Source organism: Phasianus colchicus, chromosome 7 (assembly GCF_987193195.1).
Source record: "Phasianus colchicus chromosome 7, bPhaCol1.hap1.1, whole genome shotgun sequence".
NCBI lineage: Eukaryota > Metazoa > Chordata > Aves > Galliformes > Phasianidae > Phasianus > Phasianus colchicus.
Genome location: NC_143442.1, coordinates 6,449,461 through 6,467,500, shown reverse-complemented (window position 1 = coordinate 6,467,500; position 18,040 = coordinate 6,449,461). Strand labels below are relative to the sequence as shown.

At 36.2% G+C, this 18,040-nt stretch overlaps 2 protein-coding genes across 9 annotated transcripts in view; one reads left to right on the top strand and one right to left on the bottom strand.

Moving 5' to 3' along the window:
* CCNT2 (cyclin T2) overlaps positions 1-2,713 on the top strand; it is a 25,722-nt gene extending 23,009 nt beyond the window's left edge. For all 6 annotated transcript variants that reach the window (XM_090143574.1, XM_031590729.2, XM_031590728.2 and 3 more), the window contains one exon: positions 1-2,713. This exon is cut by the window's left edge. The gene's annotated coding sequence lies outside the window, so the exon portion shown is untranslated.
* Positions 1-17,995, bottom strand: part of MAP3K19 (mitogen-activated protein kinase kinase kinase 19) — a 27,153-nt gene extending 9,158 nt beyond the window's left edge. The window contains exons 1-10 of one of the 3 annotated variants that reach the window (XM_090143561.1): positions 17,519-17,995; positions 15,668-15,738; positions 15,041-15,125; positions 14,005-14,216; positions 13,319-13,362; positions 8,762-11,230; positions 7,501-7,650; positions 6,586-7,283; positions 5,466-5,553; positions 1,804-1,888 (exon numbers count right to left, since the gene is read on the bottom strand). In XM_090143561.1, the coding sequence (XP_089999687.1) occupies positions 5,487-5,553; positions 6,586-7,283; positions 7,501-7,650; positions 8,762-11,230; positions 13,319-13,362; positions 14,005-14,216; positions 15,041-15,125; positions 15,668-15,707 (3,765 nt within the window). In that variant the 5' untranslated portion in view covers positions 15,708-15,738; positions 17,519-17,995 and the 3' untranslated portion in view covers positions 1,804-1,888; positions 5,466-5,486. Of the gene's footprint in view, positions 1-1,803; positions 1,889-5,465; positions 5,554-6,585; positions 7,284-7,500; positions 7,651-8,761; positions 11,231-13,318; positions 13,363-14,004; positions 14,217-15,040; positions 15,126-15,667; positions 15,739-17,518 lie in introns of those variants that run through there. The other 2 variants (XM_031590476.2, XR_016468127.1) reach the window with 2 other exon arrangements.
* Between the last annotated feature and the right edge of the window lie 45 nt (positions 17,996-18,040).

The following is an 18,040-nucleotide window of genomic DNA, read 5'->3' as shown; positions in this document are numbered from 1 at the left end:
TTTGTTACATTTCTGCATTGTTGAGTACTTTCTATCCTTTTATAGTCTGTTTCCTTTCCATCTCAGCTCTACTATTAGGTCTGACTTATAACAAATGTAATCTGTGTTATATACTGTCCTAGACAACAATTTGGGCAGATGGATGGAAGAGCAGTAAATTGTCTTAATTAGTTTTCAAAGCACTACGCTAATTTTTTTCAAGTCTGTTTCAATAGTTGTGCCAAGAAATGCATCTTATACAGCCACTTTGGATAAGCAATACATTGTACTGTATATATAGCAATTACTGTCATTAGTTTGAGTTAAATGTCTGAATGATAACTAGTGCCTGTTTAATACAAATTGGAAAAGAGCATAGGTCTTCATCTTAAGGTGCTGATTCAAAAGAACTTCCCTATTTTGATTCTAGGAAATTGTGAATTCTTGTGGACAAAATGTTGCTATGCTATACTGAGATTCAAACTGATTTTTGGTTTCTCTGTTAAAAAAAAAAAGTTCATAAAATCCATTGGTTTTGGTTTGCAATGTAACTGTAAATATGTGAAACTGTATTTGTCTTTGTGTTTGAAACTAAATTTGGTGTGGTGGTAGTGAAGGATGAGAGGAAGGGAGAGAACAAGATTCCCTTGCTGAAGCCCACTGCACATCATTGAATGGTGTGGATTTCAGCCTGGGGTAAGGTGTTTGAAATAAGTGAAAATTAATGGGATCAGCATCAGCCTCACTGAATAAATGCAATAAAAGGCTAACTGACAACACTATTATTCTGTTCCTCACTGATTACAGGGTTTTTTTGTTGTTGTAAATTTGAGCACATGCATTATGTAATTTGTAAAATGAAGTATTAGTGGAGACCTTGCTACAACACTATTGAAAATCTTCCCTTTTTGTGAGATAGGAGGTTTAGAGAATAGTGAGATTCTTTTGTGTGTTGAATCTTAGTTATGTTCCTAATGGTGGAAGTACTGACATTTGTATCTCACTGTGATCTGGTACTTCGGTATTTGCATAAACCGGCAGTCCTGTATATTCTTTTGGCAAACTGTAAATATAAATGTTTCATATTAGCATAGCTGAATTTTTGAGGTACAGACATTTGTGTGGGATTAGAGAACTTTATTTCTAAGAACTTGTAAAAAAAAAAAAAAAAAAAAAAAAGTATTTTCAATAAAATTCCCTACCTCACCTCTATTGTGCAGAAATTATCCCATTTCCTATGTTCAGTTTTCCAACTTCATTTGTAGATGCAAATATCTCTTTTTTTGTTATTAGCAAAAATAGTATTTTCCATTAAAGCAATCAAATAGTGAATTACTTTAAATTTGAAGCATAGTTTATTTCTTTTGTTTCCTTCACTGTATGGTGCTCAGGTTTAGGAACACATGGTAAATAGTATTTGCACACAACAAAGGCGAATTCTAGATGTTTTTTATGGCATCTGAAGAGGTGCATATATCTGTTCCCTAACTCTGCCTGTGTGTAATTTAATTGTAAAGGGATTGGCCATGATTGATACTGCTTTGTTCTTTTGGTACCTTCATGGCTGGGGGGGAGGAAAGTGGAAGGGGAAGAGGGGAGTGACAGGAACCTTCTCTTTGTAAGACCATGGGTGGAAAGGTTCCTAGTCTTCTTTGTGTGAAGGGGATTTGAGGAAACAATGTGTTTGCTTTCTTTTAATTGCAGTTGTAAATACACATTCTAATAATGAGATCTAAAAATAGATGTCTAAAAGACTTTCAAGTTACTATAAGATGAGCTTGCCAATTAATCCATCCTTTTTCTGAAATATTTAACTCCTTACACTTTGGGGTCTGGAGGGGAGAGCCAGAAGTTCTCTCTCATGTTGCTGCAGGGAATGACATTGCTGAAGAAGGAATAGCCTGCAGACCTGGATAGAGTGAACTTAAATCAATGATCTTTACTCTTAAAAGTTGGAAGTACTTGGTTTTTATTCCTTTATGTTCCCCCAGTCAAATTGAACCAATTTTCTTGCCATAGTTCAGAGGCTGTTTTAGCAATACCTGTAAACCTCACTTTCTGAAGCTGCCTCATGTCATGGGTCCCTTTGGGAAATAGGAGAGAGAAGATTGGTCTGCTCTGGGGTTGGAATCACTTCCTCAGGAGAGATTTTGATCTTTTTAGTTGTATGCAAGAACTGGATTTGAGATAGGGTTGTAGCAAATAGCACCAGTTCCTGCTGAACTCCGTGAGAAAGGCGTGCAAGATTATTATAGTTTTGAGCCCAAATCTTAAAGATTGTGGGTTTTCTGGGCTTGATGTCTGTGTCCTTGAGAAAAAGATCAGTGCATGTATTTTGAGAGGAATATTTTAATGTCATTGGTGTCTGTAGTTTTGAGACCAGTGCAGAATAGTTGGGTTGGCAAGTCTTAAGAAAGCTAACTTTTTCCTGAGTGACAGCTCAGAGCTTTAAATGTTATTAATAGAATAAATATTAGGTATCCTCTAAAAAGGTAAAGGGATGTGCTTTCACATGCTCGAATTTTAACTCCAAATGTTGAGGAATCTTAGTGTTACAGTGTAACTATACCTGCTCCCTGGTAGCTTACATGCTTTTACAATGCCTTCTTTGCTGCTCTTTTGCTTCTGGCCCACAGTTTTAGGAATAAATACTGTGCTATATGTAAAAAACAAAACAAAAGGCTTGCCCTCCTTAAATACAATAAATCATAAGGCAAGCGTGTCCCTTTTCAGAGTCAGTCGTCAAAAAAAAAAAAAAAAGGATTGAAGGTTTTTCAACTTTTCTCCTTGTTAACAGGTTATCTGAATTATCTGGATTCTGATGTGAAAAATCTCCTTAGGTGAGAAATATGCAGTTGTCAGACTTGTCTGTAGAATGTTCTACTATGCCAGACCCAGCTGAGCTGCCCGAGATGCCCTAAATCAACATGATTGTTTGTTTAGCTGTGCTGAACACATGGCTGGTATGCAATCGCGTGTCCTTGGGTCTCAAACATGCTTCAGCTTAAAGAATTTTTGTTGCAAGCACTGGCATTAGACAACAATCTCTGTCTCTAAATCCAGTTAAACAAAAGCAAAAATTCACTTTCATATTTTGGTAAAATTTTCAGGTTCAGGTTTAGAAACTTTAATGCTTTTTAAAAAAATGGAAATTAGCTTAATTAGCTGAACTAAACGTTACATTCAAACTCTAACAATTACTAACATGAATAGTAGGGAACTCAGACTTTAACAGAGGATGTTAGTTTTGCATATAGGATGTGCATAAGGAGGAAGGTTCATAGCTCTGAACATTTTTAATTAATTGCATGTCTTAAAGCATTCCCACTTTTTCCCTGTTCCCAGTATCACTTCATGCTAAGTAAAAACTCATGTTTACTTTGCAGCCTTTTTGGAGACATTACCTTAATCTTAGAAGAATTAATATACATTATGGAATTATGTACATCCTACCCGAGTTCATGTGCCAGGGCTTCTACCTTTATTCAGCGAGGTACTTCAATGTGAAGATGCTCAAGTTACCATGGATTTTGACAGGAGGACCAGCTGGTATTCCTCAAAGTGGGACTGATAACTGTTTAAACTTTGAAGATTTCTGTAATGCTAAGATTTCTCTTTATACTGGCATGATGTTCTGTTATTGTTATGTGACATCATACCTACAGAAACTATTAATAAAGAATTTTGCTAGAAGTACTGATTTCTCTTCATTTTTATGAAATTTAGACCAAATAGCTCTCTAAAGTCATACTACTGGAATAATGTAAGATTTAAAAGCTATTTAAGTAACTGAAGAGTTTAATGCTCTGCAGAAAGTTGATGTTCTACAAACCAACTTTTTGTTGTTTTCCTTCTTTCCATTTTGTGAAACACCCATTTTTGATATTGCTGCTGGTGCAGAAGTCAGGGCCTTTAACTTTTGAGGGCTCAGCCCCTGAAAGCTCCAGGGCTGAATTTTACTGCATTTCTTCCTAGATCCCAGCCACTCACAACATCATAAAGTTCACCACGGTTTGTGTCTTATTCCCCCAAAATCTTAACTGTACTGAGAAAGAAGCCCCATGAGAAAGAGGACAGTATAAATGCTAATGCCTGCAGCATTTGCTATTGATTGTATCAGAATATTTTTCAAATTTATTCTCATTCCATTCAGTTAATAGTAGGTAGTAACTAGTTAGTGTAACTACCTGTAAAATGGTGCAGACTAAGACTACATCGCCTCCATGGTTTCACTCAAGTGTTTCTCAAAATAGTTCAAGACTTAGGTAAAGGATGTTGAAAATTAGTTGTAGCTTCTTGAGTGATTCAAATGGTACCTTACAGCCTTTGCAAATAAGAGAAAGGTAATGCTCCTATGCTTCTGCTGCTCTGTATCAGCAAACAGAAGTTTGAAAATTACAGCATGTCACTTGAATTAAAGAGGGCAGCTGAGAGAATCCTGTCAATGTGTATCCATTCCTAATGAGGGGCAGTCAAGAAGATAGAGCCAGACTCCACTGTGTTATCCAGTGGTGGGACAAGAAAAAGTGGGCACAACTTGAAATACAAAACAGCCTGCTCAAATATTTTATTTTCAGTATGAGGAGATTTGAACACTGGAATGTGTTGCCTAGAGGAGCTGTAGAGTCTCCGTATTTGGTGATACTCAAAAGCCCAAGGACAAGTAACTGAGCAACCTGTGTGTCAGCCCTGCCCTAAGCAGTGCAGTTGGAATACACCATCTCCAGCTGTCCCTTCCAACCTCAATCCATCTGTAACCCGAAACTGTCCATAAAATGCCATGCATTGTTAAAAAAAAAGATGGTCTCAAATCTTGGATGCATAATTCTAGAGAGACTAGGAAATTACCTTGATGTTAGCTTAATAAAGGTACATCTGTGTGCAGCTGGGTATCTCTTGTCATTATGACTACGGTATCTTGAGCTTGATAAACCTCCACAGAAAAGGATGAGAAAGACTGGTATGTGTGTACTGCCTAGTTTTTTCTATTCACCAGCTACAGTTAAAAGGCCCATCAAGCTGAACAATAACTTCAATATGTTTTATGCCAACATAATTGTGTGGTTTGGAGTTTCAACAGGATCTTCACATACACATTTAAAGACTATCTATGAGTTTGAGAAAAGTTTTCACAAAGCTTTTTGCATCTGTAAAGCTTTCAGCTGATACCATTCACGTTCCATAGGTTTTTACTGAAAATCAGCACTCCCAACTTACCTTACTTGTCATGTGCTGGTGGTAGTGGGTTTTTTTCCCCTCTAGAATCTCCTTGGAAACAACAAAATTGTGGCCTTGTGTTCATAGTGAATGAATGCCCATTCCAATGAGTACAGATGTGACAAAAAAATGTTAAGCATTGTCTAAAAATAGACTTATTGTCTATACAACCAATATGCAGTATGTTCTGCTGTTACTTCTAACTCCAGTTTGTTCTGATCTTTTTCACAAGCAGGAATATTTTTCATAATAGAAAACGTTTTACTCACTTGACAGGAGTTCTGAACAATTCACTGCCTTCCTTTCACAAAGGGATGGTCCAACAACTGCAGAGCAGAAGGGCGTTCATGTTGATCTCTGCATCGAGGATTTGAAAAATCAGTACATAAACTGGATGTGCATGCACCGTATATAATTATTTGTAAAAGCTAAAAGCATACTAAGCCATTTATTTTTCTCTTATTTCTCTGGTGATTAGTCCTTTTCGGGTTGTTTTTTTAAACTTTTTTTTTTTGTTGTTTTAATAAGACTGACAGAAAGGATGGCAGAATTTGTGGGAAGATGCAGTTGGCATTTATGACTTAAAAAAAAAATGGAATAATTTATTGCGAACATCATTCTTTCACTAAAATCTTTCCAAAACATAGAATAATTCTGTAAATTTGGCTGTTCAGGTGCACAAAAAATGTATTTAAGGAACATGACAATGATTTGCCTGAACTTGTGTCTGTTCTGTCATCTCCAATCAACATAATTCACGTTACTGAGGCCATTTGGAATTACAGCATTTCTAGAATTAAGGAGTTTGCACCTTTTTAACCCTCAGTTTGGACTTATTTCAAAAGCAAAACAGGAAAAAGGATAAAGGATGCAGATTTCCTAAATAATAAACTAATGGGAAAGAAAGAATGAAGGAGTCACTTACATTTGCAGCATGATGAGATCATATAGTAAAGTTTTGCCACTATAGACACACATGAGGTTTTTGTTTGTTTTTGCTGGTGGTGGTTATTGATTTTTAGTTTTTATTTGGTTTGTTTGTTTTATAAAGTGAATACTGCATTAAAAACTCTACCTGTGTATTTCCTATTACCTTAACAATTCCTACTACCTTCTCAATACTATTGTCTCTGATACAAAGTATATATGATGTTGCTATTTACTGACAACAGTTTTTCTGGTTACCATTGTAAGGTTCATAGCTAACAGAGCCATAACAATTCTAATCCAAAGATAAGAATTCAAGTTTCCTGCCTCTGAGGCCACTACCATGCCCACTAAATAACATGCTTCTCCCTAGTGACAAAGTCTGATCTTCAGATATATGTAAAAGGCTGCTATTAATTTGCTATTCATTTCATAACAACATTCAGTTAAAAAACTACATACCTGGTTAAGCATGCATGCACAAAGTCCACTGCCGTTCCGGAGAATCGATCAGGTAGAGAAGGCATCAGTCCCCTGTGAGCGCCGATGTAGAACATGGCTGCTACTCTGTCCATGGAAGCCAATGGTGGTTTTCCTGTTGCCATCTCAAATACTGTGCAGCCAACGCTCCAGATGTCTGATTTCCTCCCATATCCAGATTCATTGATAACTTCTGGTGCCATCCAATATGGAGTCCCATGCACAGACTTGAGCATCTCGCTGTGTGTGCCGCTGAGGCTGACCCAAGCTAAACGCCGGGCACAGCCAAAGTCAATTAGCTTTACTATTCCATTTGGCATGAGCATAACATTATTGCCCTTGATATCTCTATGTACTACACAATTGTCATGTAAATATGCAACGCCTTCTAGAATTTGTTTTGTGTATTTACAAAGGACAATTTCTGGCAATGGACCAAAACGATTAAGAATACTGGAAATTGAGCCACCAGGAACAAACTCCATGAAAATATTTAAAATGTTGTCCTCCAGACAAGTTCCTAAGTAAGTTACAATATTGACATGCTTCAATGTCTTTAGAAGATCAACTTCCTCATGCAGCTTCTGGTACTCCTTTTCTGTAGTCAGTCGATCTGACGTATCCAAAACAACCTGCTTTACAGCTATTAATTGTCCCTGGTTTGTCAGACCACAGTATACCTACAATGAAACTAGCATTTATTAAAATGAAACATGAAATTAAAGTGTATGATTACTTATTTTAAATTACTTCCTTTGTTTTTGTCATATGTCACGTCTCACTGTATAATGCAAAATATTTAAGTTATTTATTGAACAAGAAAGTAATCATTTAGAAGGTAAGATATAGTTCTGAGATAACCAGTGCATCCCTTAGCATATTGAGACTTCAACTTACTGTGCCATAGGCTCCCTTTCCAAGGACTTCACCTCTTGTCCACATGATGGTATCCTTGTTATTTAAGTTGCTTCCTGGTATTTGAGTAGATTCCTCAAAGTTCAACAGTCCACTTTCTTCACTTGATGCCAGAAAGGCTTTTCTGTAACTCTGCTTGGAACATGATGGTTAGTGTGAGGAGAAAGAAAGGAGGAAAAAGGCCTCGTATTATTGTTACTTTTTTACAGACAGTAACTTTCACCTGGCATTAATCTTTTCTACAGATTTTTATATATATATAATCCTTGCCTGGCACATCAATACAATGGCTATGCTACCTAAGACTACATAAATATTTTCAAGTATATATCACAACAGTAAATAATCTGAAGATTACAGCATCCCATCTTTTTTGCCATTGAAAGCAAGCTGGAAGAAGGAACACTTAAAAGAACAGGATATATATCAGGTTACTATTTTATTTTATTTTTTGGTCATATAGCTAAAGTTTGCTAAGCTTAAAGGGGAATATGACAATTAATTTGCCCTAGGTAACATATATAATCCAAGCCTCATGAAAACAATTTGGAGGGGAATTCACAAGAAGAAAAGACTTCTTAAAAAAAAAAAAAAAAAAAAGCAACCCAGTAATAATTACTGCATGCAACCACAGATCCCTAGAAGTATTAATGGAGGCACAATTGGCATTTGTGTTTGCAAAAGCATAAGGAAGTGTATCAAAACATAGTGAATTAATTTTCCTTGTAAATTTTTAATTTAAATGGAGGAAAATCTAAGAGGGTAAAGGAGAAGCAGTGCTGGCAGGTAAAGTCATTAGTAGGTAAGGTTTCTTCACAGAGTGCGGGCCAGAATCCAACCAAGCCTTCTGAGCTTGAAATTTAATTGAATATTACTTAAACAGTCGTGATAAACCAATATTTGTAGTTAAACCAATTAAAGTAGCTTCTCCCTTTTTTTCACTACAATTTCTCAATTTAACTTGACCCAGCATCTAAGTCTTTCTGGCTATGTCAGTCATGCCTAAGTACCCTATGGCCCAGATCAGGCAGGCAGCATCTAATATCAGTATCCTCAACTGAACACTGGAAGTCCCAGTGGGCAGCTGGCCCAAGGAGAAGAAACTTGATCATTAATGAGCACATATTACCAGTACTTTAGTTAAGCACTTATTATTGAGTTAACATGAAGACTCATTTTTCATCCAACACTTTGTTGAAGCATCACTTAAAGGAGCAAGCAAGTTACAAAAATTTAATTTTACCTTCTCTAGATCATTATTTACTATTTCTCCATCTCTGTTCATTATGTTTCCTTCTTCTTTAGTATAGGTATTCTGCATTTTAGAACCTGCATATTTTGTCCTTGAAGAGTTGATGTCTTTGTCTTCGAGCATTAGCAATTCTGCAGCCAGACAACAAAGCAACTCATCGGTTACATCCTTATTACCTGCCCAAGACAAAATGTTTCGACTTGTCTGGAAACTGGGGCTTGTAACATTTGTTGTCTGAATCACTGAAGGCTGACTGAGTTCATTTGCCAAAGTACTGTTCTGAGGTGTGTATGACCAACTGTGACTTAATTTGTTTGTAAGGAACTGACAGTCCTGTTTATCTGAAAAGGGCAATGCTTCTCCTTGATTTAGAGTCTTGAAGGAGGCCTGGTCTGATTCCAGGCTTTTGCAGCCATTCATATCCACTCTGTACTGGGGTACGCAAATGTTCTGGTCTGCTGTTATTAAATTGTTACTTAGAGCAGCACATTCTGTGTAGACTTTATCGCTGAGTTGAAGAAGATCCTGACTACAGGAAGCAGCTATCTGATGGCTGGATAGATCCTGACTGTCTAGAGACTGCTCTGAAGAGGCTTCTTTAATAGTTGATAACTTTGAATTTGAAAGAATTTTGTTTGGCTTGGTTGATTCTGAAAGCTCTTTTAAAAATATAAGCTGATGATCTGTGTCTCCATGAAACAATGTCACGCTACTTGAAGTTTGTATTTGACAATCTGGACCAGAAGATACTACATTATCTTGCTCTGTGTTGCTACCACTCAATTCAATACTTTTGTTGTTTGCATGTAAGCCTTTCTGCTTTTGTTTAGTGACAGATATGGTCTTCTTTGGCTTAGAATGTGTTCTCTTTTGAGTATTTCTTATTCGGCTGCTGTCTCTTCTTTTATTGCAGGTAGAACTGCAGGTGCTAGCAGTGCATCCCCCAGGTGGAGCAGAACAAACATCTCTGTAAAAACTGTTCTCAAGATGATCAAGCTCACGCACGTGGGAGTAGACAGGAGTTCCAAACATTTCATAAACATCTGGGCCTTTGTCATTTGAATTTATTTTCTTGAACATATCACTGTATTTCAGTTGTACAAACTCTGAAGCAGATTGTGCATATTGTAGAGAAAGGGGAGTAACAGGTTTCTTTGAGATAACTAGATTTTTACAACTGCAGGAAGAACTTTGCTTTTTAAGTTTCTGAGAACTCTGAAGAAAATTACATTTGTTGGCTTGAGGTTTTTTTTTTTGACACTTCAGGAAAGTCTCAGAATCCATGCATGGCAGTTGCAAAGATGGAAAAATCTGCCTCTTGGCATTCCTCTTTTGTGTATTATGTTTTATGGAAGTCTCATCAGAAATAACTAAGCCTTCAGGTGTCCTTGTCTTGCTACTCATTTTAGATTTTGATGAACACTTGTTTCTATTCAACTTTATCTCACTTTTGTCATTGTCTTTGCGAGCAAGAATGTTGAAGCTCTGACTGATATGAGGAGGCAGGCTACGAACAGTACTCCTTTTTCTGGCAGGATGTTTAGCAATGCGTGGTTTCCTAAGTAGTTCTTGTTCAGAGAAAGTAACGTGGACAACAGGAACAAGCTCATTTTGACCTTTTGCAGTCACTTCTGACATTGCTTTATTCTCCATTTCAAACTTGAGAAGACAAATATTATTTTCTGTTTGTTTTCCAGAACAATCATGCAGTTCTTCTCCAGGAATTACTGCAGCTACAGAATTATCTTCCAAGACATGGCAGGACTCACTCACTTCATTTTTTCGTGAAGAATCTAAATTACAATCACCAAGCATGAAGGGTACACTCTCAGCATCTTCACATGGTCTACAGTGCAGTATTATGTCCGTAATGTCTTCTTCTATACCAGTTCTATAGGAATTCTCCTCTCTTTCTTCCTTCTCACCAGCTCTTAAAATATCTGTGTTTTTTGACACAGGACACAGAGCTGTAAATAGTCCACAGTTTTTCACAACATTATTTGAGCTCAGGTAAAAAAGACAAGCATCACAAAAACTGTCTTTGGTCATAATATCTACATTTTCACAAGCCACTGAAAACTGGGACTTCTTCCAGTCCCTCTTTTCAGTATTGGCAGCTACCTCAGCTTCTGTCCATTTCAAATTGTTTTCAATTTCTTCTTTCTTATTGTTAGGGTACTCATAATATTTATTCTTGCTGAAGCAGTACAGGCCTTCTGTTGGAGTGAACTTCTCAGAAACAGTAGCCACAATTACACCTGAAGACTTTTCAGCTTGTCTTATTACTATATTGCCTAAGTGATACTGATAAAATTTAGCAGCTGATTTTATAGGCTGAGAAATAGACTTCATAATATTCAAAATATTTCTGATCTTGGTGTGCTTATTGATGAAAATATCATCTAGAGGAGCAAGGTGAATTGTTCTTACAGGCTGAAGTGTCACTGGTGGCAAATGGAACTGTAATTTCCATTAAAAAAAAAAAAAATTAATTATGTACTACACAGCAGACAAAGGTAAAATCTAATCACTAAGAACTAAACAGGTGAAGGAAAAAACATCAGAACAGGATATGTTGATGGATATATATTTATTTGACAAATTCCTACATTTAACCTAATATGAAATGTAATATCAAAACACTGAGAAAATACATTATTTTTCTCAGATTTACTGATTTTACTCATTTTGTTGTGGTATAGAAAGTGGGATTCCTTGCTATAAGGCACAAGTCACTATCCATAATTTAAAAACAATAAGCCTTGGCCATAAGTACAAATAATATCTCAGTTCTTAACTATGTCTTATGCTATCTAGCATGCTTGATACACGAATTCAAAGGCTGGTTAGTAGTTTATCGTGCCAAAATTTCCTTCTTGCTGTGCACTCTCATGCACACTCTAAAGTGTACTACAGGAGAAATTATATTCCCAATGGAACCAGATTTCATGAAAGCAATTTTTAAAAAGCAAAAGCTGTAATATTATAACAGAATGCTATTTCATCCATGGGAAAAAGAAATTATAAATTATTTATTAGTTTTAAAAGTAGTTACTTAACATGTAGCTCTTCCATGTGTTCAGTGTAGACTTGAAAAGCTCATAAACCGTGTCAGATGGAATACAGATTCAGCTCAATAGCATTTTGTTAGAAAATACCACAGGCTGCGCTACATTTGTCAGTGAAGTCACACTGATGACTACCAAAAAGCCATTTTTTAATATGGCAGCTAATGCAGTAGCCTGTTGTGTTTATTATGTATTTTTTTTCCCTCCCTTCTTTCTTCTCTTTCCCTCCCATTACTTGAAAGTTACTGCACATCTTTGAAATAGAACAAATTTGAGAATTTAAATACTTTATTGTGATTACTCATATGAACAGTGTGAATAATTTTCTGAAAATATTTCTATTTTTTGCTACATAGGAAATGGGGACAAAATAAGCTCTAATAAGCTGTATGCTTTTATGCAAATGAATGCAAGAGAAATAATTACGAAGTCATATGCTCTGAGTACCCATCTGCATGTCTATATTCAACATCAGTTAGTAATCTGCAAGAAATTTTTGTTGCATTCCAAGGACAAGCAGAGGTTTGAATGTGCCAGGGAAAGCAATGAGCACTGTTTTGAAATTTACAGTTCAGAAGGCTTTGTCTAGTCTGCATGGTTTTAGTTTGAATGCTCAGTAAATCCCAAATGATAAGCTCTAGAAATCATCAGAGCCTAAGATGTGAAATAAAGCTGTATTAAATTACATTTGACATCAACTAATTTCTTGTTCTTAAACATTTCCCTCAGTTGGTAATGTGTTTTTTTTTTTCTATAGCTTTTTATGAACTTCTGCCAGAACTTTTTATGAATGCTTTTGTATTCGGCAGTAGCTACACTAAAGTACACAGCAGATTTAATAAGTCTCTAGTAGAAAGGACAATTAATATCTATAAAGACCAAATGCTCTCTTAATAACTACAATGAATTTGACCTTCTGTGGCTTTTAAAGCTCATTTGGTGTGAGGCGCTGACTCATTAAATGACCAGCTTGACTGTAGGTACAGGAGTAGCCACAAATTTCTTTTGTCAACAATCCTGTTTACACTTCTCACAAAATTTCATGTTAAATACTATTTTAATCAACCATATAAGGTCAGGTCTGTTCTTCAGTTTGGCTTCAATTTTATACTACCCATCAACACAGTAAAATTGCTTTGCTTTGTTTTTAAATTCATCAAAACTAAGTTCTGTATCTAACATACATAATATGCATACCAAAAATTAACTTATGTATTTCCATTTTAAGATGTTCTGTATCTTTTTAAACTTCCAACACTTTGCCCTCAATAATCCCTGATGCAATATAATAAACTAATATAATTTCAAACATTTGCTGATATTTATCATAACATCTATAAAAATGCTTGATGTTCATCTGAAAAGCTGCAGAACAAGCAGAGAAAACTACCCAGACTTTCTTTTCTATCATTACTTTTAAAGTTTTCAAAGTATATAAAACTTTTAATTGTGTTTAGTTTTATACATAATACCATCTTACCTCAGACTTCTTGTTCCTGTTTTCCAGTATTGCTATATTAAACCCTTAAAAATCAAAACATATTAATGTTATTGAGAAGTAAAACAAACTACAATTTTCAATTTTCATTACACAAATATTCCAAACTGTAGAGGACCAGACATTTGTCAAATGTGTGTTTGCAGAACTAAGCTATAAATCTGCTATAACAAAAAAAAGTGGAAAGTTACAATTGCACTTTCTATAAACCACAGTGAAATATGGTAATATAAAAATATTTTATTCTAATAATTTAAACAAATATTTCTTCTAAATTTTAGATGTTTGCTGACTTCAACAAGTAGCTAATTAATTCAATTATGAATTAATTAGTTCCAATAGGAGAAAAAAAGTGAAAGAGATGTCATCCTGGTCCTGTCTAGAATTCCCCTGTACATTATGTGGGGTCAGTTTTATTATACAGAGTAATGGGAATTGCAACATCTTTTCTTATGTTGCTTATCTTTATCTCTTTCATTTCCTAAATACACACACACATAATTAAAGAAGACAGGCAACATGGCTGAAGCCCACTTCATATGAAAAATTCAAACAAACAAAAAGACAATTTAAAGTTTGAAGAAAAAGGACTTCTGATGCTTCAGCATCTAACTTGATAGTGATGTTTAACTTTATTGAAGAATTCTGACTTTTAAACTTGAACTTACTTTGTTGCATATCCTTAAAAGATTTTGGAATGTTGGATTCTGGGCATGAGACCTGTAGCAGAAAGCTGAAGTCAAAGCCACGCCTTATGATCTCTTTCTTCAGCAGGAAAGGTAGAGAGGTGTGTTGTCCCATCTGTAATGTTAACTGCTTTTTACTTTGAAAATGTGCCCCTTGTTTATCTGGCCACAGTCTGCTCATTGATGTTTTTTGGCTGAAAGTCAAAAGCAAAAACCAAAATACAATGTGAAAATAAGTGGAAGGCTCCTACTCAGTTCAAATAAACACTCAACTTTGGAATAACAGGAACAAGAAACTTGTAAGATGCAGGAATGCCAAAATGTTTTCTCTTTCTTGACCCATCTAGGAAGCTGTGGCTCTGCCCAGCAGCATCTAACTGCTATGCAACGACTGATCACAAATAGCAATGAATAACAAACAACACAGACAAAGACACAGTATGAATAGGAAAACATACTGCCCATCTCCCCTTATTGACAAAAACTGAGTGCTTCCAGCAGGTATTTTTAATGAATCATCAGGAAAGTATGTCAAAAGAATTTTGAAGACCAGGCGGTGTGGCTTTGTCATTTATAAACTATGCTATGGCCTGCCTGCAAGAATAGAGGCTGTATGGACAAGACTCAGATTTCTGCCATCTGGTTTCTGAAGAATGGAAAATTCAAACATGGGGATGAAAAAAAAAGAACTTTGATTGAAAAGAGGTCAAAAATACGGTCTATCTTAAAATCTGCATGTGAGACAATTGTGTTTTTAATTAGGTCAAACACTGATGTAAAACCATAACCATAAGTTGTTTCTCCTGTTGTTCCAAACCACTAGTTCATGCAGTGCAATATCCTGCCTGTACAAGCATCAGTGGGAAGAAAGAAACACTGGGAAGAAAGAAACGCTATACAACTCAGATAGCTGTATCTAACATCTGGCACAAAGTAAATCTTTTCAAGCTCAGACTAATTCCTGCTTCATTTTCACTTTTGGATACCTAACCACAAATTAAATATTAGTTCTACTTACCTATTTTTTCCTAGAGCTTTGTATGAATCACAGATTTCTTTCACTATCTTATCTGCATTTGGAAGAGCAACAACAGCTCCACGACCTGCATCAGTACATCAGTGTATTAGTACTACATTGCTGTATGGCAGAAGACACTACTATATTGCATATCATTCACTCACCAAAGCAAATATACTTAATTTTGGCCATTAAAGTATTATTGAGATGTATCAGGGGGAAAAAAAGAGCAAATTTGATTTGAATCAAATACTTACATATACTTTATGTGGTAAATTTTAGACATTTGAATGCTTAAGCCTAAAATAACTTCAGCTATTTTGGTAAGTATAATAATTCAATCCACTTTTAAAAGCAAAGAACACCTTTAAAAAATACAGATACATCTCCTATTTCAGTGGAATATAAATAGAAGAATAAAACATGGACAAACTCATTTAAAAAAAGTATTAAAACCAAACCAAATCTCAGGGCTTTCCAAAGGCAGAAATAACTCTAAGTTTTATTGAAATTTTTTTTGTGGATGTTTGATTTTAACAAATGACAAGATCTCAAGTTAACATTGTTCTTTTTCTTCTCCAGATACATATATTCCATTTTACAGATTTCATTTCGTTGGTTAGATACCTTCTGTGCTTCTCCTCTTAATTTTCTGCTTTTCAGACATACTGTCCTTAGATGTTTTAAGGTCCTGAAACCTGAGAACACATTTCATTAATAGATTTCCAATCCACACGCACAAACTAGTAGATCATACTTCATTATTTTGGGATCCTATACAAGACAATAGCAGAATTTTAAAAGTACTTGAAGTTATGAAAAATTCGTAATTTAACTTAACATCCAATGCCCCATCCTGCAAATATACAAAACAAAGCAGTTCAAACACAACTTTTATTGCTAAAAATTCAGTGTATGCTATGAAGAAATGAAAACTCTCAGTATTGTTTGCTGATATCACCCATTTACAGCAGACCAGAAAGTCAACAGGTCACATTTAGAAGATAATTATATATATATATAAACATATCTTTAACAAGCCAGATCTGAATTGTTTATCTTTATTTGATCAAAACTCTCCCTTAACAAAAGAGATCAATAACAAAAAACTTTCTGAGCACAGAACAGCTCGTACACTGCAGTCTCAACAAAATCTCAATGATGACTGTTTCTGTAATCATGATGCAGCTCACATCAACCCTCTATCCTAAGAAACTCAAAAGATTCCTAAAATTAATTTCAATTTTTTTTTTCCTGGATTTGGGGCTCCTTCTGAAAAACTTGGACTTCTGTTTCTCAAATGACAAGAATACATAATGTAATTAAGTGAATTGAAATGAATAGAATAAAATATTATCAGCTAGTATTTACATTATGTTTCCCACTGTCTTTATTATTTAGCAAACAATTCAGTTTAAAAAATAGAGATATGTGTACAAATTCACAGAAATAAACATGCATTTAAAGATATGAGAATGGTAGACTTGAATTCATTAGAGTTATACAGGGTTACTGAATGCTAGAGAGGAAGATTATAAAGTCCATAATGGAAAATTCTGTAATAATGTGCCTAATATGAATAATGTGTGTATGGACTTTTCTCCATCTAGAGGTAAATAACATTTTCAACATTCATTATACATTTTATTACAAGTTATTCCCAACAGGAACTACCGCTGGCAATGGTTTGGGGTTGGGTTTGTTTACTTCTTTGTTTAGCTCATAAATACCCGCTTTTAGTCATTTCATAAATGCCTTTTTTCCTTTGGACTTGAGCTCGGGGCTCTCAGTAGAGCTACTAACGGGAAAGCAGCCCAGTGTTGCAGTGCTGCCAATGGTAAGATGAATGCAACAGATGGCAGGTAGCAACTCTGTCCTTCACAGTCGTTCAGGACTCTGTCCTTCAGGAATGGTTCTATTTCAAAGTCACGACAGAGGTCAGTGGAAATGAATGGTGCATGTAGCTCCTGTTGGATTCAGCATTTTGCTATTTACTGTTAGTCAGCAAAAGAATGTGGCTTTTGCTTCTCATTCTATCAGCAAAAAGTACACAACACGCCTTCAGCAGCAGCAGCCTTCCCAAAAGACTCATCCACTTATCTTAGATTAAAGTAATTATAACAATTCTGTGTGACACTTTTGTGTGTGAGAGAACGAGGAATACTGCTAATACCAAACAATGCTACACCCTGATATCAGGCAGTACTGGAGGCTTACAAAGGAGGAAGCAGAAGGACAACCTATATTCTGTAGAACAGCAGCTATAGAAGCAAGCAGCTATGATTCATCCTTATGCTGAACACCAGATAACCCAGCAGAAGGGTCATTACATGAGCCCCTTAAGAGTTATGTGTCGAACTTTGCCAAACTTTCCCTTTTTTATTTTTGAATATTAAAAGATAATAATAATAATAACAAAGAAAATTTCAAATTAACAGCTGAAAAGGCTCTATAAAACAGACCGAAGCCAGCCCTTACCGTGTGTTTCCACAGCGAAGCGCGGCAAAGGCACGGATTCCACACACAGCGGGCGGGCGGCGGGGCAGCGCGTCCTGTCCCTATCGCTATCCCTGTCCCTATATCCCTGTCCCTATAGCTATCCCTGTCCCTATATCCCTGTCCCTATAGCTATCCCTGTCCCTATATCCCTGTCCCTGTCCCAGCGGCTCGGCCGGCCCGCCGCGCTTCGTTTACACCGCGTTGCCACGGCAGCGGGCGGCGGAGCGGCACCACAGCCCTCTCCCTTCTCTCGATGCTTTCAGTGCTTCGTTCACCTCCACGTCATCTTCCCTGCTATCACCAGTAAATTCTCACTAATTATTCTCTGTCCCGCCGCAGGTAGCCTTATGCAGCAGGCCGTGAGGATTACGTTACTTGTATGTTTATGCTGGAGAAATAGTTTGTACCGCAGGGAGGCGGAGAAGGGGTGACGGTCACACACTGAGAGAGTTTCGGAGGCAACTCCCGTGGCGGTTGGCTGCGCTCTCCTGTGTGAGGGAC